Source organism: Cervus elaphus, chromosome 5 (assembly GCF_910594005.1).
Source record: "Cervus elaphus chromosome 5, mCerEla1.1, whole genome shotgun sequence".
Lineage (NCBI taxonomy): Eukaryota > Metazoa > Chordata > Mammalia > Artiodactyla > Cervidae > Cervus > Cervus elaphus.
The window spans coordinates 9672983-9693886 of NC_057819.1; the positions used below are offsets into that span (position 1 = coordinate 9672983).

General features: G+C 47.1%; 1 protein-coding gene across 2 annotated transcripts; it reads left to right on the top strand.

Annotated features, from left to right (window-relative positions):
• The first annotated feature begins 866 nt into the window (after nucleotides 1-866).
• OASL (2'-5'-oligoadenylate synthetase like) lies at nucleotides 867-19744 on the top strand. Of its 2 annotated transcripts, none has more exons than XM_043900828.1 (6): nucleotides 867-1240; nucleotides 7709-8006; nucleotides 8845-9020; nucleotides 12053-12294; nucleotides 15729-15861; nucleotides 18739-19744. In XM_043900828.1, exons 1-6 carry the CDS (start codon nucleotides 1049-1051, stop codon nucleotides 19216-19218), a joined length of 1521 nt encoding a protein of 506 aa, XP_043756763.1. In that variant the 5' UTR covers nucleotides 867-1048; the 3' UTR covers nucleotides 19219-19744. The 2 variants fall into 2 exon arrangements, with proteins under 2 accessions (XP_043756763.1, XP_043756764.1); XM_043900829.1 differs by lacking the exon at nucleotides 18739-19744 and adding an exon at nucleotides 16420-16668.
• The last annotated feature ends 1160 nt before the right edge of the window (nucleotides 19745-20904 follow it).

Here is a 20904-nt window from a genome sequence, read left to right on the forward strand (position 1 = left end):
CCCAAATACCATCACCCCTCACTATCCACACGTGTGGAATGGAAGATGATTTAGTCGCTAAGTTGTGTCTGACTCTTGTGATCCCCATGGTCTGTAGCCCACCAGGCTCCTCCATCCATGGAATTTCCCAGGCATGAATACTGGAGTGGGTTGCCATTTTCTCCTTTAGGGGATCTTCCCAACTCCGAGATTGAACCCATGTCTCCTGCATTTGCAGGCAGGTTCTTTACCACTGAGCCACCTGGGAAGCCTCACTAGATGTATAGTAAATGAATAATAATACTTGCATCTATTTTTTGCTTTTGGCCATGAGGCATGTGGAATCCTAGTTGCCCAGCTAGGGATCAAACCCACGCCGTCTGCATTGGAAGCACAGAGTCTTGACCACTGGACCGCCAGGGAAGTCTAATATGTACGTTTACTTAATACTTTCTCTTCTAAATGTTCTCAGGCTAAATCCACACACCCTATGGGATAGGCATTATTCCTAAACCCATTTTAAGGATTATTTATGTAAAGGTCAGAGAGGTTAAGAGTCTGGCAAAGGGCAGACTGGAATTCCAGAGTTTGTACAGGGGACCCTAGAATTCCCATGCTTCAGCTCAACCTAGAGCGAGTCCCTGCTCTTTGTCAGCCTGTTTTGGATGACAACGTAGGGGGATGGGATTGGTGGATGCCATCCAACTGGGGGAGTTGCCTCTTCCAGGGCCATCCTCAAGCCAATGTCAGTTTGCAACTTATAAAAGGAAAACTAACAGTTGAGACAGGAAACGTGCCACAGGAAGGGTGACTGAAAGCCACACCCATTACGGGGGCACCTGACCTTCCCGTCATCACTCAGGGTCTGGGGTGCCCCAGCCGCAGGACACAGCCTCAATAAAGAGGAGCTCCGGTCCCCAGGAGCTGGACACCCCTGGTTCCCTCTCCACTCTGGTCTTTTATTCCACAAGGGACTGGAGAGGAGTGTCCTTAAAGAAGGGTGAATGTGCCAGCAGGTAGGCAGTGCATAGCTGTATGCCTAGCCACCAGTGGTACCCTCAAGACAGACATGGCAGTACCCCTGGAGCTGTTTAACACCCCAGCTTCTAGTTTGAACTCCTTTGTGGCTCAGTGCCAGCACAACATCAAAGAGTGGGAAGAAGGCGTGGTGAAGGCAGTGCGGACCGTGCAGAAGTTCCTGAGGAAGCAGCACTTCCAGGGGGACCATGGGCTGGACCAGAAGGTGCTGAAGGTGATCCAGGTGAGACCGGTCCCCTCCATTTCCCGGGCAGGGCTGGGCCAAACCCAACCCTTGGGTCCATGTCTCTGAGGATGCTAGGGACCTCTTGCCTCATTATCCCTAGTCTATGCTACTGACATCTCAAGACACAGCATCCCAACACACTGCTGCCTTGAGCAGAGCAAGTTGAGTAAGGAAGCTAATAATAGTAGTGCACATTTTGGATGCACTTGCCTAAGCCCTTCACAGGTACTGTCTCTAATTTGTACATCCTCTGAGGTATGCACTCATCTTCCCAGTTTACAGATGAACACAGTGCAAACTCAGTGACTTAAGATCCATAATGGCGACATGCAACGCAAGGCTTCTGGTTGAATCTTGGTGTGAATGGACCATCCATAGAATATAATTCGGGAACAATTGGGGAAATTTCAATATGCCCAGAATATTAGATTTTATATGTGTATATATATACATGTATATATATGGTAATTTGTTTTGAAGTGTAATAGTTTTGTGGTTGTGGGGGCAAATGTTCTCTTTGGTTGGACACAAATGCTAAAGTATTTTCGGACAATGGTCCTTAGTGTCTGTAATTTATTTTATTATTTTTTAAGATTTTTGGATGTGGACCATTTTTAAAGTCTTGAATTTGCTACAATATTGCTTCTGTTTTATGTTTTGGTTTTTTGGTCTCAAGACTTAGTTCCTGACCAGGGACTGAACCTGCATGCCCTGCATCGGAAGGCGATGTCTTAACCACTAGACAGTCAGGGAAGTCCCTGTAAATTACATTAAGGTGGCTTAGTTGAAGCAAACATGGCAAGAAGTTCAGACTTGTTGAATCTGACAGGGCGGAGGTATAAATGTTCTTTCTTTTCTCTTTCTATTTTTATGTTTACAATTTTTGATAATGGAAAGTGTTTTTTTTTGGTTTTTTTAAATGGAAGATCGGGGAGGTGAGGGGACTTACCGAAGGTCACACAGCTGGTGGTGAAGCTGGGATTCTTACTCCACTCTAGGCTGCCCCCACTGAGCTTTTTTTACCCCAAACCCTTTCAGCAGCTTCCTCTCGTCACCTCCGGTCCTAACTAGGATAATACTCCAAGAGGGTCAAAACTAGAAAGATGTGATGAGAAAAAACAACTTTTGAGGTGTGATGAGGAAAAACAAAAAAAACAATTTTTTTTTTCCGAGTTGCTGCCTAAGCACCTTACAGTATGATGATCCTGCTAACACCAAAAGTCCAGAGTCTGGACCTTTAGATCAATTTTGGGCACCGTGCAAGTTTGTGCTTTGCTTCTCCTGGTGGAACCTTTTAAAATAACCAATTATTGGGCTTCACCGGTGGTTGGGTGGTTAAGACTCTGAACTTCCACTGCAGGGGACACAGATTTGATTCCTGGTCAGAGAAATTCCACAAGCCACGCAATGCAGCCAAAATAAATAACAAAATTTAAAAAAAAAAAAGTTTTTTTTTTTAATATAGAGTCAAGATGGACTTTTTTAATTAAAAAATAAAATAAAATAACCACTTCAAAGTGAAGCCTGCGAAAAGTTAGTAACGTCTGCCCCAATCACCTTGTAAGTACTAGGTGTTTTCTACCCTGCTCTATCCTGCTGAATTGTGACCTGGGGAGAAGGTCTGATCTTTCCCCAGTTCACTGAGTCCCCTTGCTTCTGGGATCTGTAAGTCATAAGGTTTTTTTTAAATTAATTTTTAATGAATTTTTATTGGAGTATAGTCGCTTTACAGTGTTAGTTTCCGCTGTCCAGCAGAGGGACGCAGTCGTCCATGTACATATATCCGCTCCGTTTTACACTTCCTTCACACTTAGGTCACCAGAGAGCGCTGAGTGGACTTCCCTGAGCCGGACAGCAGGTTCTCATTAGTTATCTGTTTGTGTCAGTAATAAACCCTGTGACTCCACTTCCTCTGTATGGGTATGCTGAAACTGTGTCTTCCCTCCAGATGGCCCCGTGAGTTTCATTACCCGTCAGGGGAGCTTGCTGGGGGAGCTACCTGCCCGTATGGGTGGCTTGCGCCCCCACATTCATCAAGTAAAAGTCTCCACATTCTGAAATTGATGTATTTTATTTTTGGCTGCACTGGGGGTTTTGTTATTGCACCAGGGCTTTCTCTAGTTGCGCTGCGTGGACCTCTCAACCACAGGGGCCTGTCAGGCCGCAGAGCGCAGGCTCCAGGCACACGGGCTTCAGCAGCTGCGGCACAGGGGCTCAGCTGCCCCACTGCAGAGGGGATCTTCCCGGACTAGGGATCAAACCGGTGTCCCCTACAAGCAAGCCAGATTCTTAACCACTGGACAACTAGGGAAACCCTACCTGTTCTTAATTCAATCCACCAGCTTCAACTTCCCAACCTGAAAGGTCCTGGAGGCAGACAGCTCTCAGCCAATCCTCCCTGTAAACACTAAGGGAACTGAGGCGCAGAGAGGCTGGGACACTTTCCACGTTCACACAGCAAGCTGGTGGTACAGGCAAGGCTGGCACGAGGACTCCTGACTCGAAGCTCAGTGCTCTAGCTCTGCCTTTAGGAGCAGTCACTCAGGGAAGGATTCAGAAGCCGAAAGCCCATGTTACTTTTCTACTCTCATCCCTAGCACCCAGAGCCTGAAGCCATGTGATTTAGAAGTGAGAAACCATACGTTTTGACACGAGATGTGGGTTTGACTCTTGGCTTCTTCCCTCATTAGCTGGGTGACCTTAGAGTCACCATCTTGTCTCTCGAGCCCTCAGCCTCACTCTTCCCACGTGTAATCGGGATGACCTCACCGGCATCACAGTGGGGGTGGGGGCAGGGGTTCCCAGGTGGCTCAGTGGTAAAGAATCCGCCTGCCAATACAGAAGACTCTTATTCCATCTCTGGGTCAGGAAGATCCCCTGGAGGAGGAAATGGCAACCCACTCCAGTATTGGTTTTTTTTTTAAATAATTTATTTATTTTTGGCTGTGCTTTGGGTCTTCGTTGCTGCAGGGGCTTTTCTCTGGTTGTGGAGATCAGGGGCTACTTTCCATTGCAATGCACAGTTTTCTCATTGTGATGTCATCTCTTGTTGCAGAGCACGGGCTCCAGGGCACACCAGCTTCGGTAGTTGTGGACAAGGGCTCGGTAGCTGTGGCTCCCGGGCTCTAAAGCACAGGCTCAGTAGCTGTGGCACATGGGGTTAGTTGCTCTGTGGCATATGGGATCTTCCTGGACCAGGAATTGAACCTGTGTCTCCTGCATTAGCAGATGGATGCTTTACCACTGAGCCATCAGGGAAAGCCCCCACTCCAGTATTCTTGCCTGGAGAATCTCCATGGACAGAGGAACCTGGTGGGCTATAGTCCATGCAGTCGCAAGGAGTTGGACACAACTGAGCGACTGAGCACACACCCACACCATCATCATCATCTGTCCCTCATCAACCAAATAGAGTGGTGCATGCTAAATGATTAGTCAATGTTCAAAAACAAAAGCACTGTTATCAACTTTTGCTTGAGGTTTCTTCTGGGCCTGGAGCACCAGTATGACTCACGCAGATCCTCCCAGACCAAACCCACCCCACCCCACCAACTCTGAGAATAATGCAGATGGCATAGGGCAAGTGAGTGGGACGGAAGGATGTCTCAAACATGAATTTTGATGGCAGGAAGTGGTATTAACCCAGCCCTCAAATCCTGCCTGCAATCTTCTCCAATCTTGAAACTAATAAATAATAGAGACACCCAAAGAGCAATGGCCATTGAGAAATTAGTACTTTATTTGGGCTTTAAACCTTCTTCCCTCCTGTGAAAATCTGGTGAGCTGTGCTGATCCATATGAGCGAATGCTTACCCTTGGGTTGGAATATGTTTGGACTGAAGCAAGTCATTCAGCCTGTTCTAGAATGCTCTTCCCTCTCTGCCTGTATCTTCCCACTGGGAAAGGTAAGAAGGGCACAGCCTTCAGAGGGGGTTATGGCTTTCATCGGCACACAGAGTGCCATCCCCAATGCTCTCACATGGGGCAGAAATGCTGACTCTGAAGGCAGGTGGAGAAAGAAAAATGGAAAAGGAAGAGGCGGACTTCCCTGGAGGTCCAGTGGTTAAGATTCCCATGCTTCCAACGCAAGGAATGTGAGTTTGATTCCTGGATTCCTGGATGGGGAACTAAAATCCTGCAAGCCACATGGCGAGGCCAAAAAAAAAAAAAAAAGGAAGAGGGAAATAAAGATGGCAGACTTCTCTTCCACAGAAGTAAGGCCTGGCACCTAGACTTGGTTCACTGGAAATAAAGAGGCAGAAGAACCACACCCTGTGTTCTGACCCTTTGTCTGACTGCGACCATGGCTCCTGGCTATGAGTCCATGGCAAATCAATTAACCCCCAACTGCCTCCTGTTTTTCTTCTATACAATGGGGATAATTACCCTAGTCCCTCCACCTCAACTGGGCGCTTCCCTGATGGCTCAGCAGGTAAAGACTCCACCTGCAATGCAGGAGACGCAGGAGACGTGGGTTTGATCCCTGGGTTGAGACGATCCCCTGGGGATGGAAAATGGCAACCCGCTCCAGTATTCTTGCCTGAAAAGGCTCATGGACAGAGGAACCTGGCAGGCAACAGTACATGGGGTCACAAAGACTCGGACACAACTGAGAGACTGACACACGCCGCCTCAATTAGTGAGAATGAGGATTAAAAGGCTGTGTGTATAAAAGGCTTTCAGTGGTGCTGGTGAGGACACAGTGAGGGCCCAGCTGGTGGCAGCTGGGTCATAGTCAATGTTCAATGACTCCACCCACAAGCAGAGGTAACCCACCTGAGGTCTGATACATCTGTGGCAATTCCACCTCTTGAGTGAGAAAGAGAGAAGGCCAAAGAGTTGGGGGCCTTGTATACCAGAGGGATCAGGACTGGAGAGCAAGTCCAGGATCTTGGAACATCAAAAAGACCCCTTCATCTCCTCCTTATGGGGCAGTGCAGCTCTAGACCAAGCTGTATCTGTTTGGGAAGGGAGGAAAAGCAGTAGCTGGCATCCACAGCAGCTTCTCCAGGTGAGTGGTGCTGGAGAGGTGTGTAGGACTCTGCGTGGCCAGCCACAGAAGCTACCCCAAAATTTAATATCCACTATGTCCCTTTTGTTCTTCTGTTTGCTGTTAACATCTAGTAAAAGTTAATGAACCTTAAAAAAAAAAAAAAAGACCCCTTCAAATCATCCAGCTCAGTCTCCTTCAATTCAGATGGGGAAGCTGAAGCTCAGGCAGAAGAGGTGATCTAAGTCAACTCGAGAAAGAGAAGGAAGAGAGCTATATGGCTGACTTTCTGTGTAATCGGCACCACGGCAAGCCCTTGACACACAGTCTTACCGAATCCTCCCAATAACCCAGTGATTCACGTGCTATCGTTACTCTGAGATGACTGATGAGGGACAGGGTTCAGAAGATCGCACCACTGAGGCACAAGGGCGAGAGGAGACGCCAAGATCAGGCTGCCCCATTCCCCAGCCCATGGCTTTTATCCACCAAGAAATCCTGTGCCCCCTTTTTATTCAAAACCTTTTTTTTTTTTTGCAGAGGTATAGTTGCTTTACAGTGTTATGTTAGTTTCTGCTGTACAACAGAGTGAGTCAGCCGTATGTAGATACATATCCCCTCCATCCTGAACCTCCCTCCCATCCCTTTCATCCCACCCAGATCACCAAGGGCACACATGTGTGCTAAGTCATTTCTGTCGTGTCCTATTCTTCTTGACACTATGGACCGGAGACCACCAGGCTCCCCTGTCTATAGGATTCTCCAGGCAAGAATACAGGAGTGGGATGCCATTCCCTTCTCCAGGGAATCTTCCTGACTCAGGGATGGAACCCATGTCTCCTGCATTGGCAGCCAGATTCTTTACTACTAGCACCAACTGGGAAGTCCCTAGGTCTCCACACCCTTTTTTTAATGACATAAAATTATGCCAGTGCAGGAGATGGTAAGAGACACAGGTTGATCCCCTGGAGGAGGGCATGGCAACCCACTCCAGTATTCTTGCCTGGAGAATCCCATGGACAGAGAAGCCGGGCGGGTTATACAGTCCACAGGGTCGCAAAGGGTCAGACACAACTGAAGTGACTTTGCGTACACACACAGAGCACAAAATTATTCAGACTTGCCCCTCGCACCCCTCAGAATCCTCCAACTGCCACCCTATAGAGGATGATGGTTTCCTTGGAGTGGGGATCACTCTGCAGACAAGGCTGAGTCTCAGAAGCAATGCAGCAGAGTAAATAAGAAACGTGGGTTGTGGAGTCCGGCTGCCTGGATTTGACACATCCACCGTGTGACCCTGGGTGAGCGGCTTGCCGTCTTGACCTCTCCACTTTCCTCCCCTGTAAAGGGGTGATCTGGTACTCCCCACTCATCGGTGAGGCGGGTAGCGATGAACAGGATCATCCCTGAAAGAGCCCCAGGGATTCCCTGGTCCCAGAAGTGGCCCTGGGGTGATGGGACTCTGTGTTCCTCAGGTGGGATCCTTCGGGAATGGCACGGCGCTCAGGAACCTCGTGGAGGTGGAGCTGGTGATGTTCCTGAGCAGTTTTAGCAGCTTCCAGAAGGAAGCCAGCAACTACAGCCACCACGAGCATGTTCTGAGCATGCTCTATAAAAAGCTCATGGATTGCCCAGATCTGCTACACCTCCAGCCCCAGAACCTGAGGCTGGTCCACGGAGTCATCTCTGCTGTCGCCTTCACCATTCGGACCTGGGAGGTGGAAGAGCAAGTCACTGTCACCATCGTGCCGGCCTACAGAGTCCTGAGTAAGGGTAGGTCCACCTGACTCACACGCCTGCCCTCCCCAGGGGGAGGACCCACAGCTCCCTCCCCTCTCCTCTGTGGCCACGTGCAGACACCTGGATGCACCCATTCAACCCACATCCCGTGCTGGGTGCCGGGCGACTGAAATGCCTGGGACTGACTCAGCTCTGGCTCTCCTTGTGGTTCAATGGGGCAAACAGATTTATCAAAGAATCACGCAGATAAATATAAGATTGGAGAGGAAGGGAGAGTCAAGGAAGGGAAAGCATTAGAGCAACCCCCGGGGTGACTCTGGAACACTTACCCTGGGGGTGGTTGTTTCCCCATGCTATATATAATAGTTTGCATCAGCGAAACCCAAATTTCCAATCTATCCCTACCCCACCTATCTGTCTCCCCCTTTGGCAACCACAGGTCTGTTCTCTATATCTGTGAGTTTGTTTCTGCAAAACTCACTTTTCATACTCCAGAAGGACAGTCAAGAAGGCAAACCTTTAGTCTCTCAGGCTATGTAGTTCCAGGCTTCCCTGGAGAGATACTCAAATGAATTAGCAGTCTCTTCCCCTGAGAGCTTCCCCACTGGCTCAGCGGTAAAGAATCCGCCTACCAATAGAGGAGACGCGAATTAGACCCCTGGGATCAGGAAGATCCCCTGGAGGAGGAAATGGCAATCCACTCCAGTAATCTTGCCTGGGAAATTCCATGGACAGAGGAGCCTGGAGGACTACAGTCTATGGCGTCACAAGGAGTCAGACATGACTTAATGACTAAACAACAAAAAGCCTTGAGGACTTGTTAGCAACTGGGGTTTTCTAAGCCCTCACTGTCTCTCCTTTGCCTCCTCAGGATCTTCTGTTCCCAACTTTCAGCCCTCCCCAGAGGTCTATGTGAGACTGATTGAGGCCTGCCCTATTCTTGGACATTTCTCCCCATCCTTCAGCGAGCTGCAGAGAAACTTCGTGAAATACAAGCCAACCAAGTTGAAGAGCCTCCTGCGGCTGGTAAAACACTGGTACCTGGAGGTGAGGAGGCTGCCTGATGGGGGCAAGAACAGAAGATGGGGGAGAGAGGGGAAGAAAAGGCAGGAACCAGACTTATCAGCAGGGGGAGACTGTGAGGAGCGGCAGTGGCCATGCGGAAGGAGAGAATTTGGTTAGTTACCTATTTTATGACAAGGGTTTAGATTTTATGACTACTGTTTAGATTTCACATAGGATGTCTGCATGGTACCAAGGGTATTTCCAAATACCCAGATGAGCAGAGTCATCTCAGCTTATGAAAGGAAGACTCAGAAGCAAACAAAAAATGAGAAAGAAAGAAGAAAAATGATGTCTTATTTTCAAAACATTGGTTAAGAGTCAGAGTTTAGAAAGACCGGTTTAACCAAAAAAGAAAAAAATAGTATTTAAAGATTAAAAATCAAGATACTATGAAAGTTTGTTTATAGTTAGTACGTTTATGGTGGAAAAATAGTGTTTTCTTACATAGTTATCACCTCAACAAAGGTTGTGATGTGTCTTCAGATATTAGCAACACCAAAGTCAAGAATGAAATTGTTTTTTTTGGCCAGTCAGTCACTTTAACAGGAAATGATCCAAAGTTTTGTGGATTTGAAGAGCTAGAACTCAAAAGAATGATCTGTTTGTTTTGTTTGTTTGACTAAGTGTACAAAGTGTTTTCTTCCTGAATGTGACATGCACATTTATTGGCAATGTCCACAGAAAAACATACTAGCTTTACTTCCATAGCCCTTTCTCTGTACAAGTCTCTGCCTGTAAGGGACTTCTCCAGCGGTCCTGTGGTTAAGACTCCACGTTTCCACTGCAGGGATATTGGGTTCCATCCCTGGTCAGGGAACCACGGCCCCTACACAGCCTAAAAACAAACAACCTAAAAGATTCTGCCTCTAAGACAAGATGTTGGCTGCATATGGTTTTTTGAAAGCTTCTTGACTCAGTATTATTCATTTGATGTTTTCTTTTATTTGAGAATTTTTATTTAACCAAGTGTTACAAGACGTGTGGATCAAGGACACAAAGTTTTTATTATAGGTTAGACAGAACTAGAGTCCTGTGATGCTAAAAAGGTTGTTAGTTCATTTTTATCTAGAAACTTTGTAACATCCAAGGAGTTGTCATTTACTATCATGATTCAAAAGTATTTTTTGATGCTTACCCATTCATTCACTGGGGCCAAGGAATGTGTAAGTTAGATTCTCTGGGTTTTATTTGATTTCACCAAGTCTTAACTGTAAGAATATCACTGATCTCAGAGATGTCCAAGTTTGTGCATGCTCATGCACAAAGTCATTTTTAAAAAAAATTTTTGAGATGTCAGTTGGAATAATATATCATTTAAGTTTGCACTATGTATAGCCATATACTGAGGGTAAGTGAGTGAGTGAAGTTGCTCAGTCATGTCTGACTCTGCGACCCCATGGACTGTTGCTTACCAGGCTCCTCCACCCATGGGATTTTCCAGGCAAGAATACTGCAGTGGGTTGCCATTTCCTTCTCCAATACTGAGGGTAGGAGATAAAGAAAGAAAGCTTCCCCCCCCCCCCCCGCCCCATACGGCCCTCAAAAATAGAACATTAACCTGGGTAATTGACTCTAATTTTTTTCATTTTGTTTTTTAACTCTGAGTAACAGAAAAACCAACTCTAACTGGCTTAACCAATAAAGAGGATTATCAGCTCATGTGTGAAAACCTACAACAGTGGAAACAGCTTCAGGCACTGTTTGGTGAAGGCTGCAGCTCTGTTTCTCTGTAATTCTCTTGTGTGTGCGTGTGTGCTAAGTTGCTTCAGTCATATCTGAGTCTTTGCAACCCCATGGACTGTAGCCCGCTAGGCTCCTCTGTCCATGGGATTCTCCAAGCAAGAATACTAGAGTGGGTTGCCATTTCCTCCTCCGGGGGATCTTCCCAGCCGAGGGATGGGACCAGCATCTCTTATGTCTCCTGCATTGGCAGGCAGGTTCTTTACCACTAGCGCCACCTGGAGCAGCTTGTCTCAATATTATATGTCAACTTGGTCCCCAAGCTGGTTTCCCTCATGGTGGCAAAATGGCCACATTTGTTCCTGCCCTCACATTCACTTGGACTTCTCTTCTCTCAACCACAGAACAAAAGGACTAGATTTGACTCAAATTGAGCCAGCTTAGGTCACAAGGCATCTCTTGAACCAACTATTTGGCAAGGGGGAATAGGTTTATCCTAGTGATCCTGTCCAGTCAGGGCCAACCCTGGAGATGAGGATTAGGTCAATCACATCCAAACAGCATGGCCACTAAACAATGGGGAAGAAACACACGCCTGTTAGAGAAGCAACCCCAACGTTCACTATAGATTCTCAGCTATTATCTAGTCCTAGAGGAGCCTGGCAGGCTACAGTCCACGGGGTCGAAAAGAGTCAGACCCAACTTAGCAACTAAACAGCAACAATAACATAGTCCCCCAACACATACACAAACACATTTTTTTTCTCTTTAGCTAAGATTTTTCTTTAAAAGAAATCTCCTGGAAGCCCAAATAGATTAAAATAGAGTTATTTTGGGTTATTTTGGTTGGGGTGCTGGTGACAGAGCCCAATCTGCTGACTCCCTTTTTTGTCTTTTAAGTATTTATTTGTTTGGCTGCACCAGGTCTTAGTTGCAGCATGCGGGATCTTCTGCCTTCACTGTGGCATGATCTCTAGTTGTGGCTTGTGGGATCTAGGTTTCCTGACCAGGGATGGAACCTGGGAGCATGGCATCTCAGCCACTGGACCACCAGGAAAGTCCCTGCTCACTCCTTGGGATACTTCTTCATCATTCCATTCTGGAAGTTATGTCAAGTACAGTTTGAAACCCACTGGACTCACCCAGTTGCTTAATTTTAAGATGGGGAAACCCAGTTAAGGCCAGAGAGGAAAAGTGACTTGGCCAAGAATATGCAGCCGGTAGATAACAAAACTGGGACAAGAACTTGGATTTTTTTCAGTTTCGGGTCCAATGTCATCCTTCTAAGGAATCCTAGGATCACTCTCTCTCTCTCTTCCCATGTCTTTCAACAGTATGTGAAAGCCCAGTGTCCTAGGGCGGAGCTGCCCCCAATGTATGCCCTTGAGCTACTGACCATCTATGCCTGGGAAACGGGTACTAAGGAGAGTGAGCGTTTCAGGTTGGACAAAGGCCTGGTCACAGTGCTGCAGCTGCTCATAGAGTATCAGCGCCTCTGCATCTACTGGACCAAGTACTACACGTTGCAGAACCCGATCATTGAGGACTTTGTCAGAAACCAGCTCAAAGAAAAGAGGTACTGGATTGCCGCATGCCAGCCACATCTCAGAGAAAGAGAATTAAGGGGAAGGTGGTATTGAGTTTCCTGGGTGGGCTTTATTTTATATATAAAATCACTATATATAATATACATATTTAAAGATTTATTTATTTTACTGTTTGGCTGTGGCAAGTTTTGTTGCACATGGGCTTTTCCTACTTGCAGCGAGTGGGGACTACCCTCTAGCTGTGGTTCGAAGGCTTCTCACTGCAGTGGCTTCTCTTAGTTGAGGAGTACTGGCTCTAGGGTGCACAGGCTTTAGTAGTTGTGGCTACTGTGGGCTTCATTGCATGTAGAATTTTCCTGGACCAGGGATCGACCCTGTGTCCCCTGCATTGCGAGGCGGATTCTTAACCACTGGACCACCAGGGAAGCCTGGGTGGACTTTATTAAGTAGAAAAGCGGATATCTCACCCTGACACAGTTGACATCTCGAGCTGATTGCCCTTCAAATCGCCAGGGCCTTAGGGGCTATAAGCCTTTTCCTTATTCCTCGAGCTATCACTCCACTCTATGTTAATCCTCTTGCCCTCAGAAGACAATTTCAGTGCTTTTTCCCAGCATGAGAAACTAAAAAGAACCATGGAGACCCAAGTTAAATCCCAGTTCTGCTATTTTCTCATCTCTGTGAGCCGTTATTCCTCATCTGAAAACAGGAGTTGTTGTTGTTGTCCAACTCTTCCGTGACCCCATGAACTATAGCTCACCAGGCTCCTCTGTCCATTAGATTTCCAAGGCAAGAATACAGGAGTGTTTTGCCATTTCCTTCTCAGCAGATCTTCCCATACCAGGATCGAACCCATCTCCACCATTGGCAGGCAGATTCTCTCCTGATGAGCCACCAGGGAAGCCCAAAACAGGAGTAATTGCCACCAGCCATGCAGGACTCTTAGAATAGTCAGAGAAAATATACGTAAAGGGCCACTGTATCTATCCTATGATAGATGCCAGCTAAATGTTCAGCATTGTAATACATGCTGCTTATACCCATTCGTATCCCCTGGGCCTTTATCATTTCAGGGAAAGTTGGTTCAACCTCCAACTGTCAGCACCTGTGTCCCTTTGCCTGTGGGTTTTCAGCTTCCCTTAGTGACTGGTGGAGGCTGGTGTGTGAATACCTCAGCTCCCTCCCATCTCAGATGGAGGGACTCTTTCTGGGTCATGTGTTCTACAAGTTCTCAGAGTCCAACCCCCAGCTGCTCACAGAGGTAATCACCTTGATACATATCCTTTATTGGCATCCTTCCCATCCCTGTCTCACTTTCCCACTTGCTCTGTGGTGCTTCCTGGCACCTCCTTCCAAATAAATGACTTGCACTCAAATCCTCATCTTAGGTTCTGCTTCTGGGAGAACCCAACCTGAGACAACTCTTTATACTAGAAGCTTTAGTTCATTGTAAGCAATATCGTTAAGAATATTTATTGTTCCCTCATGAGAGTGTCAGGTCTTTTTTTTTTTTTTTTTAACAAGAAAGAGTAACCAGGTCTCCTTATGAAAAGACAATTTATTGTATTGATGCTTAGAATATTGACCTGGGAAAACCACTGGGACCTGAGGCAAACTAGTACAGACTCCCCTTCTCTGTCATTCCCTCTCATGGCCCATGTGCTCCCTCCCCCTCACTGCCTCTGTTTCCGTCTCCATACCTGCCCTGCTCCCCTCTTACTGCAAGGTGATGAGGAGCATCCATCACTTCTGGTCCAAACTCCAGAGGGAACTAATTTCATTACTAGGCAGAGGCTCTACATGCCAGCTCACCTGGTCGGTCACTTGGATCAGGTGAGTCGAATCCACAGGACAGAGTGGCACTGCTCCCTGACTCCGTCAGGCAGGACCATTTCAGGGAGCCAGGGATGCTGGGGGTTGAAAGCATGGAGCTTAAAGTGTCCAGTTCATGTCACTAGCCTGCTAACACAGTCTGTCACTTAGACAAAATCTCAGCTCCCGCCTAAGTCAAAAGCTCCTGGAGTACAAGGGCCAGGTCTTGGGACTTCCCTGGTGGCCCAGTAGTTAATGCTCCATGCTCCCGATGCAGGGAGCCTGGGTTTGATCCCTGGTCAGGGAACTAGATCCCACAAGTCACAACTAAAAGGATCCCATGTACTGCAGCCAAGATCCTACGTGCCGCAATGAAAACCTGGCACACCACAACTAAGACCCAGTTCAGCCAAATAAAACAAAAACAGAAAACTACACACGGGCCAGGTCTTCATCATGGGCTTGATATCCAAGACCTGTGGTCACCCCATGCAACCCCAGTCATTTATTAGACCCCTTCAAGCCAATATTCTTTAAAATATCTATTCAACAGTTACCTAGAGGAGAGACGCTTGGAGGGAGCTCAACCTCCCCTCTGTTGAGGCAGAGGATATGGATCAGAATCCCATCTTCAGGTTGGGAGAACCTAGGGAGGTCTGTGCCTTAGTTTTCTCATCTGTAAAGTGGGGAGAAATTATCATCATCATCATCACCACCACCGTCATCATCATACCTTAGAGAATTGTTGCAGGGATTAAAATAGGTTACTTAAGATTGACCCCGTGCCTCAGGAAACATCAGTAAATGGTACCAGCGGTACTGTTATCGTCCAAAGCAATTCAGAAGCTCTAGGTTTGAACTCATTTATGTAGCCTGTTCAGCAAAGCGAAAGCTCTGAACTTAAGAGGCCCACACGCTGGTGTGGTCTGCCTGAGGGACCGCTATTCTTTTTCCATCATGGCTTTGGGTGTCCCAACCTCTGTACACCTCAAAGATTCCTTACAAACACCTAAAACACTCTCCCCAAGAGAAATTTACTTTAAGTATTTATTTATTTATTTTGACCACACTGAGGCTTAGTTGTGGCATTTAGTCAGGATCTTCGATCGTAGTTGCTACCTGCGGGATCTTTACCTGCAGCATGCAAGATCTAGTTCCCTGACTGAGGATCGAACCCAGGCCCCCTGCACTGAGAGTGCAGTCTTAGCCACTGGACCACCAGGGAAGTCCTAAGAATTCTTAGACACAGAATCCTCTTCATTCTGTTGCTGCTGCTGCTCAGTCGCTCAGGCGAGTCTGACTGTCTGTGACCCCACAGACTGTAGCCCCCTAGGCTCCTCTGTCCAGCTGATTTCCCAAGTAAGAATATTGGAGTGGGCTGCCATTTCCTCCTCCAGGGGATCTTCCTGACCCAGAGATCGAATCCAGGTCTGCTGAGTCTCCTGCATTGGCAGGCGGATTCCTTATCACTGAGCCACCTGGGAAGCCCTCGTCATTCTGTTACTCTCTGGCAATATTTGTGGACCCTCTTGGACTGACGACCCTGGGCTCTGAACATAGCAGATGCTCAGATGCTTGCCAAGAAGATTTCTTTCTGGCTTTCAGGCTTCCAAGCAAGAAAGAACCTGGGCTCCCTCTCTCTGTGTTGCAGGCCCATCATCTTGGATCCGGCTGACCCCACCTACAACGTGGCAACAGGCTACAGATGGGATATAGTGGCTCAGAGTGCCCGCTGTTGCCTGAAACAGTACTGTTGCTATGACATCCCCAACTGGAAACTGAAGGTAATGTCTCCTCTCTGGCTGCCAGAGGCTAGAAGTTCGGAATGAGATACTGGTGGCTCAGTGGAAAAGAATCCACTTGCCAGTGCAGGAGACATGGGTTTGATCCCTGGGCCCACAAGATCCCCTGGAGAAGGAAATGGCAACCCACTCCAGTATTCTTGTCTGGGAAATCCCATGGACAGAGAAGTCTGGTGGGTTACAGTCCATGGGGTTGCAAAAGAGTCCGACAGGACTTGGAGACTAAACAACAACAATTCACTTATTTACTTCTGTGTTGAGGGAGCCAATATGGCTTAAGCATCACTTTGGGGCCTGGCTACACCACCCACCAGCTCTGTGAATTTGGGGAAATTATTCAGCTGTCTGAGCTTCAGATTCCTTATCTTCAAATTCTTGTTTTCCTGTTTTTTCCTCTTCTCATAATTCACCAAAGAGTCATTGGGACTCTTTGGGCTCAATCATTCTTCGCATAAGCTGAGTCCAGGCAAGTCAATTTAATCAGCTGGCTGGTTTCCTTTATATGTAATGTATTTATTTTTATTTTTTCGGTTGCTCTAGGTCTTCGTTGATGTAGTTGTGGCGTGGGGGTGCTATTGTTTGTTGCAGAGCACCGGCTGTACGGTGCACCAGTTTCAGTAGTTGTGGCGCATGAGCTTCAGTTGTTCCACGGCACATAGAATCCTCCAGGACCAGGGATCAGAGCTGTGTCCCCTTCACTGACAAGCAGATCCCTGTCCAGTGTATCACCAGGGAAGTCCCTAATCAGCTGTTTTGTGCCAGTACCAGGCTTGGGGCTGATGGGGGGTGACCAGGGGCAACACTAGCACAGAAATAAGACACAGCCCCTACCCTTAAGAAATTTTGCTAGAAAGATTTTGCTTAGAAAGCAAGTCCATGAGACAAACTTGCACAAAACTGAGAAATGGAATTACCAGAGAAACTACTCAGAAAACAAAAAATGCCAAACCCATGGTGCAGGTAAAGAGCAAAGGAATCTATTTTATTGGCATCGTGCTTTACGGCTGGCAAAGCACTTGTTCAGGGACAAGTCTGTAACGCAGAAAGGTCAAGTTATTATTATTATCATCGTTAGCATTATTATCCCCATTTTACAGATGAGAAAACTGAGGCTTAGAGAGGTAGCGTTAATTAACCAAAGTCACACTGCTAAGAAGCAACAGAGTCAGAATTCATACCCAGATCTTTTGGGGGCCGTGGAATCGGAAAATAAATGTCACTTAAGTCACCAAAGAAGGTTTCTTGAAGAAGTTAGGGCTTGAGGTGGGCCCTAAAAGCCAGGGGAGGATGTAGGCATTCAGAAAAAAAGGGTAGAGGGTACCCTCTGTCCAGGTAGAGGGTCAGGGTAGGGGGTAAGGGGCAAAGGACTAACGTTGTGTGCAAAAGACTGAGGTACTTATAGCAGAAAGCAGAAGCAGAATCGAGTCTCCCTAATGAGGAGCAGAGACTACAAACTGGGGGCCCACCAGCTGTAAAAGGGCCACCAATGGGCTGAAAAGTATGTGCCTTTGGATTCTTCCTGATTATAAAAAGCTATCATGGGGTTTCCCTGGTGGTCCAATGGTTAAGAATTCACCTTGCAATGCAAAGAATATTGGTTTGATCCCTGGTCCCGGAAGATCCCACATGCCATGGAGCACCTAAGCCCAGGTGCTACAACTACTGAGCCAGCACTCTAGAGCCTGTGAGCTGCAAATATTGAGCCCCAGTGCTGCAAATGTTGAAGCCTGTGCCTAGAGCCTGTGCTCCACAACAAGAGAAGCCCCCAGAATAAGACATCTGCATATGGCAATGAAGAGTAGTCCCCGCTCGCTGCAACTAGAGAAAGTCTGCAAGCAGCAATAAAGATCCATCACAGCCAAAATATAAAATAATCTTTAAAAATAAAAAAAATTAAATCATGCAAAGATTTTTATCTTGAAAAACCAGACTTGGCAGTGCTGAACCTATATCCCTTCTTGAAAGGATCAGCTGGAGGTCTACACAGCAGTCCCCTCTCCCAGCGCCTTGCAGATGTTGCTCTTCAACCATCTGGGGCTCCCAGGCCCTTGAGTGTGGCCTCCGATGGTGAAAAACAGACCTGGGAGTCTGACTGACCTCAGTTCAAATAACTGCTCTGCTCTTCACTACTTTTGTGATGGTTGATAAATGACATCATCCTGCTCAACCACGATTTCCTCATCTGTAAAATGGGCTAATCACAGAATCAACCTCATTGGGCTGCTGTGAGAATAGAATGCATTAAGGAAAGTATGAATGGCACCCAGTCCAGGCCCTGGAAGGGAAGTACCCCCTCAATGGGCTTCCCTGGTAGCTCAGCGGTAAAGAATTCACCCGCCAATGCAAGAGACTTGGGTTCAATCCCTGGGTCCGGAAGATCCCCTGGAGAATGAAATGGCAACCTACTCCAGTGTTCTTGCCTGGAAAATCCCATGGATGGAGGAGCCCGGTGGGCTTCAATCCATGGGGTCGCAAAGAGTCAGACATGACTTAGCAACCAAACAAAATGTTTGCAGCTGCTGCTGTTGTGAAGACAAGGACAGGTGAAAGGCATGTTTTTTTTTTTTTTTAACGTCCGTCCACACAATAGAATTTTTTTTTAAGATTTTTTTTTTAATGTGGACTACTTTTTTAGTCTTTATTGAATTCGTTACAACTGTTGTTTCTGTTTTATGTTTTCAGTTTTTCTATCACTGAGGCATGTGGGATCTTAGTTCCCCAACCAGGGATCAAATCCACACTCCCAGTGCTGGAAGGTGAAGTCTTAACCACTGGACCACCAGGGAAATCCCTGAAGGGCACGTTTGTCCTCAGACACCAGAAGGTGGACTTAACCCCTCTCTCTCCTCTCCCTTCCAGTTTGCACGAGACGTCAAGGTGACAGTGGAACAGTGGGGTCATGTGGATTTCACCATCCAGGTGAACCCTTATGAGTCCATACAGGAGTTTAAAGAGAAGATCCAGTGTAAGCTGGAGTCCTCGGCCCCACAGCGTCTGTCCTTCCAGGAGCCTGGTGGGGAGCGACAGGTCCTCAGGAACAGCTCCTCCTTGGCAGATTACAGTATCTTCTCTGACACTCGCGTCTCTCTGCTGCAGACCTTCCCTCCCCAGATGCAGGTCTTCGTGAAGAGTCACAGCGGTGGGAGCCACACCTATGCCATTTACGGCAGCAGCTTAGTCCTTGACCTGAAGCGTCAGATTGAAGGGAGGGAGGGGCTGCTCAGAAAGAAGCAACAGCTAGAGCTCCAAGGCCAAGCCCTGCAGGACGAGTGCAGTTTGAGCTGCTATGGTGTCCGAGACAGCACCACCCTCATCCTCTCCATAAAGACAGTTGGATAGGTTCCGTTTCCACCCAGTTAGTTTCCTCTGAGACCTCTCCCGGTGCGTTTTTGCCGTTTAATCTAGGTCTCATCAATTTCACCTAACCTTGCCAGTAGACAGATGATGAGGGATATGAGACTAGATATGCAAACCAACAATGGCCAGAGCATATTCGACAACAGTATTCTGACCCTCAAGCTCCGTAGCCACCAGCCTGGAAGCCAAACCATAGTATCAATTAACTGGAAACCAGCGGGATTTGGTCAACAACTACTAGATTCTCTATTCCCTCCCTTCCAATTTAGGACTGATGAAAGAAAGCCAAACAAGGTCGCTGACCAATCATATAGGATGCTCTGCTTCTAAGTAGCCCACCTCCAGCTTCCCATGCAAACAACCTCAATCAGAGTATACCTGAAGCCTTCTCTTTATGCCACTATAAAGCTGTCTCACCACCCTCCTTGCCTTGGTGTCTCTGCCAAAGGCAAGGGATGGTGGCTAACTCCCTGGCTATAGCGAGTTGGGAATAAATAATCTTCATTTGTTCTCTTTTGGGTGGTCTTCATTTATTTCCATAGGTGCTAAGGCTGTCCTGGGAGTTATAGCCTCAGCATATGAGCATCTCAACTCTGGAAAGTAAGGACTGTGTGTGGAAAATGAGATAGAGATAAGGGAAGTCTGGGAGATGGAAGATGATGCAGTTTTAAAAATCCCCTCAACTTATTTACAAAACAGAAATAGAGTCATGGATGTAGAAAACAAACTTATGGTTCCCCGGGGCGAAGGGGGAAAGGGGAGGGATAAATTGGGAGGTTGAGACTGACATTTACACACTACATATAAAACAGATAACTAATAAGAACCTGCTGGAGAGCGCGGGGAACTCGACTCAATACTCTGTAATAGCCTATTGTTGTTGTTGTTGTTGACTCGCTAAGTCAAGTACAACTATTTGCAACCCCATGGACTGTAGCCACCAGGCTTCTCTGTCCATGGGATTTCCCAGGCAAGAATACTGGAATGGGTTCCCATTTCCTTCTCCTGGGGATCTTCCTGACCCAGGGATCAAACCCGTGTCTCCTGCATTGGCAGGAGGGTTCTTTACTGCTAAGCCACCAGGGAAGTCCGTATCACCTGCAGATCCTGTTTAAATGCAGGTTCTGATTCAGGTCTAGGCTGAAACCAAGACTATGAATTTCTAACAGGCTCTGGAGTTTGCCGATGCTGCTTGTTCGCGGATTATACTGAGAGTAGTAACAAAGCCCTAGGATATTGAAAGGAATACAGATTCCTGAGTCCCACCTCTCAGAGACTCTGATTTGCCTAGTTTTCAGTGAGACTCAACAATCTGCATTTTAAAAAGTCCCCTACACAACAATGTGAAGCGTACAGTTAAGCATGGTTAAAATAGTATGTTTTATATTATGTGGGCTTCCCTGGTGTCTCAGCAGTAAAGAATCAACCTGCAATGCAGGAGGAGCAAGTTTGTTCCCTGAGTTGGAGAGATCCCCTGGAGAAGAAAATGGCAACTCTCTCCAGTATTCTTGCCTGGGGACTTCCATGGACAGAGGACCAGGCAGTTTACAGTCTATGGAGTTGCAAAAGTCAGACACGACTTAGCAACTAAACGACGACAAAATATTATGTGACTTTTACCACAGACGTGAGTGCATGCTTGCTAAGTCGCTTCAGTCGTGTGTCACT

Excerpts from the sequence above, each read along its gene's own strand:
- OASL (XM_043900828.1), top strand. The coding sequence starts at position 1,049 with ATGGCAGTACCCCTGGAGCTGTTTAACACCCCAGCTTCTAGTTTGAAC. Across the intron at positions 1,241-7,708 it reads AGGTGCTGAAGGTGATCCAG|GTGGGATCCTTCGGGAATGG; the intron begins GTGAGACCGGTC and ends TGTGTTCCTCAG. Across the intron at positions 12,295-15,728 it reads AACCAGCTCAAAGAAAAGAG|GCCCATCATCTTGGATCCGG; the intron begins GTACTGGATTGC and ends TCTGTGTTGCAG.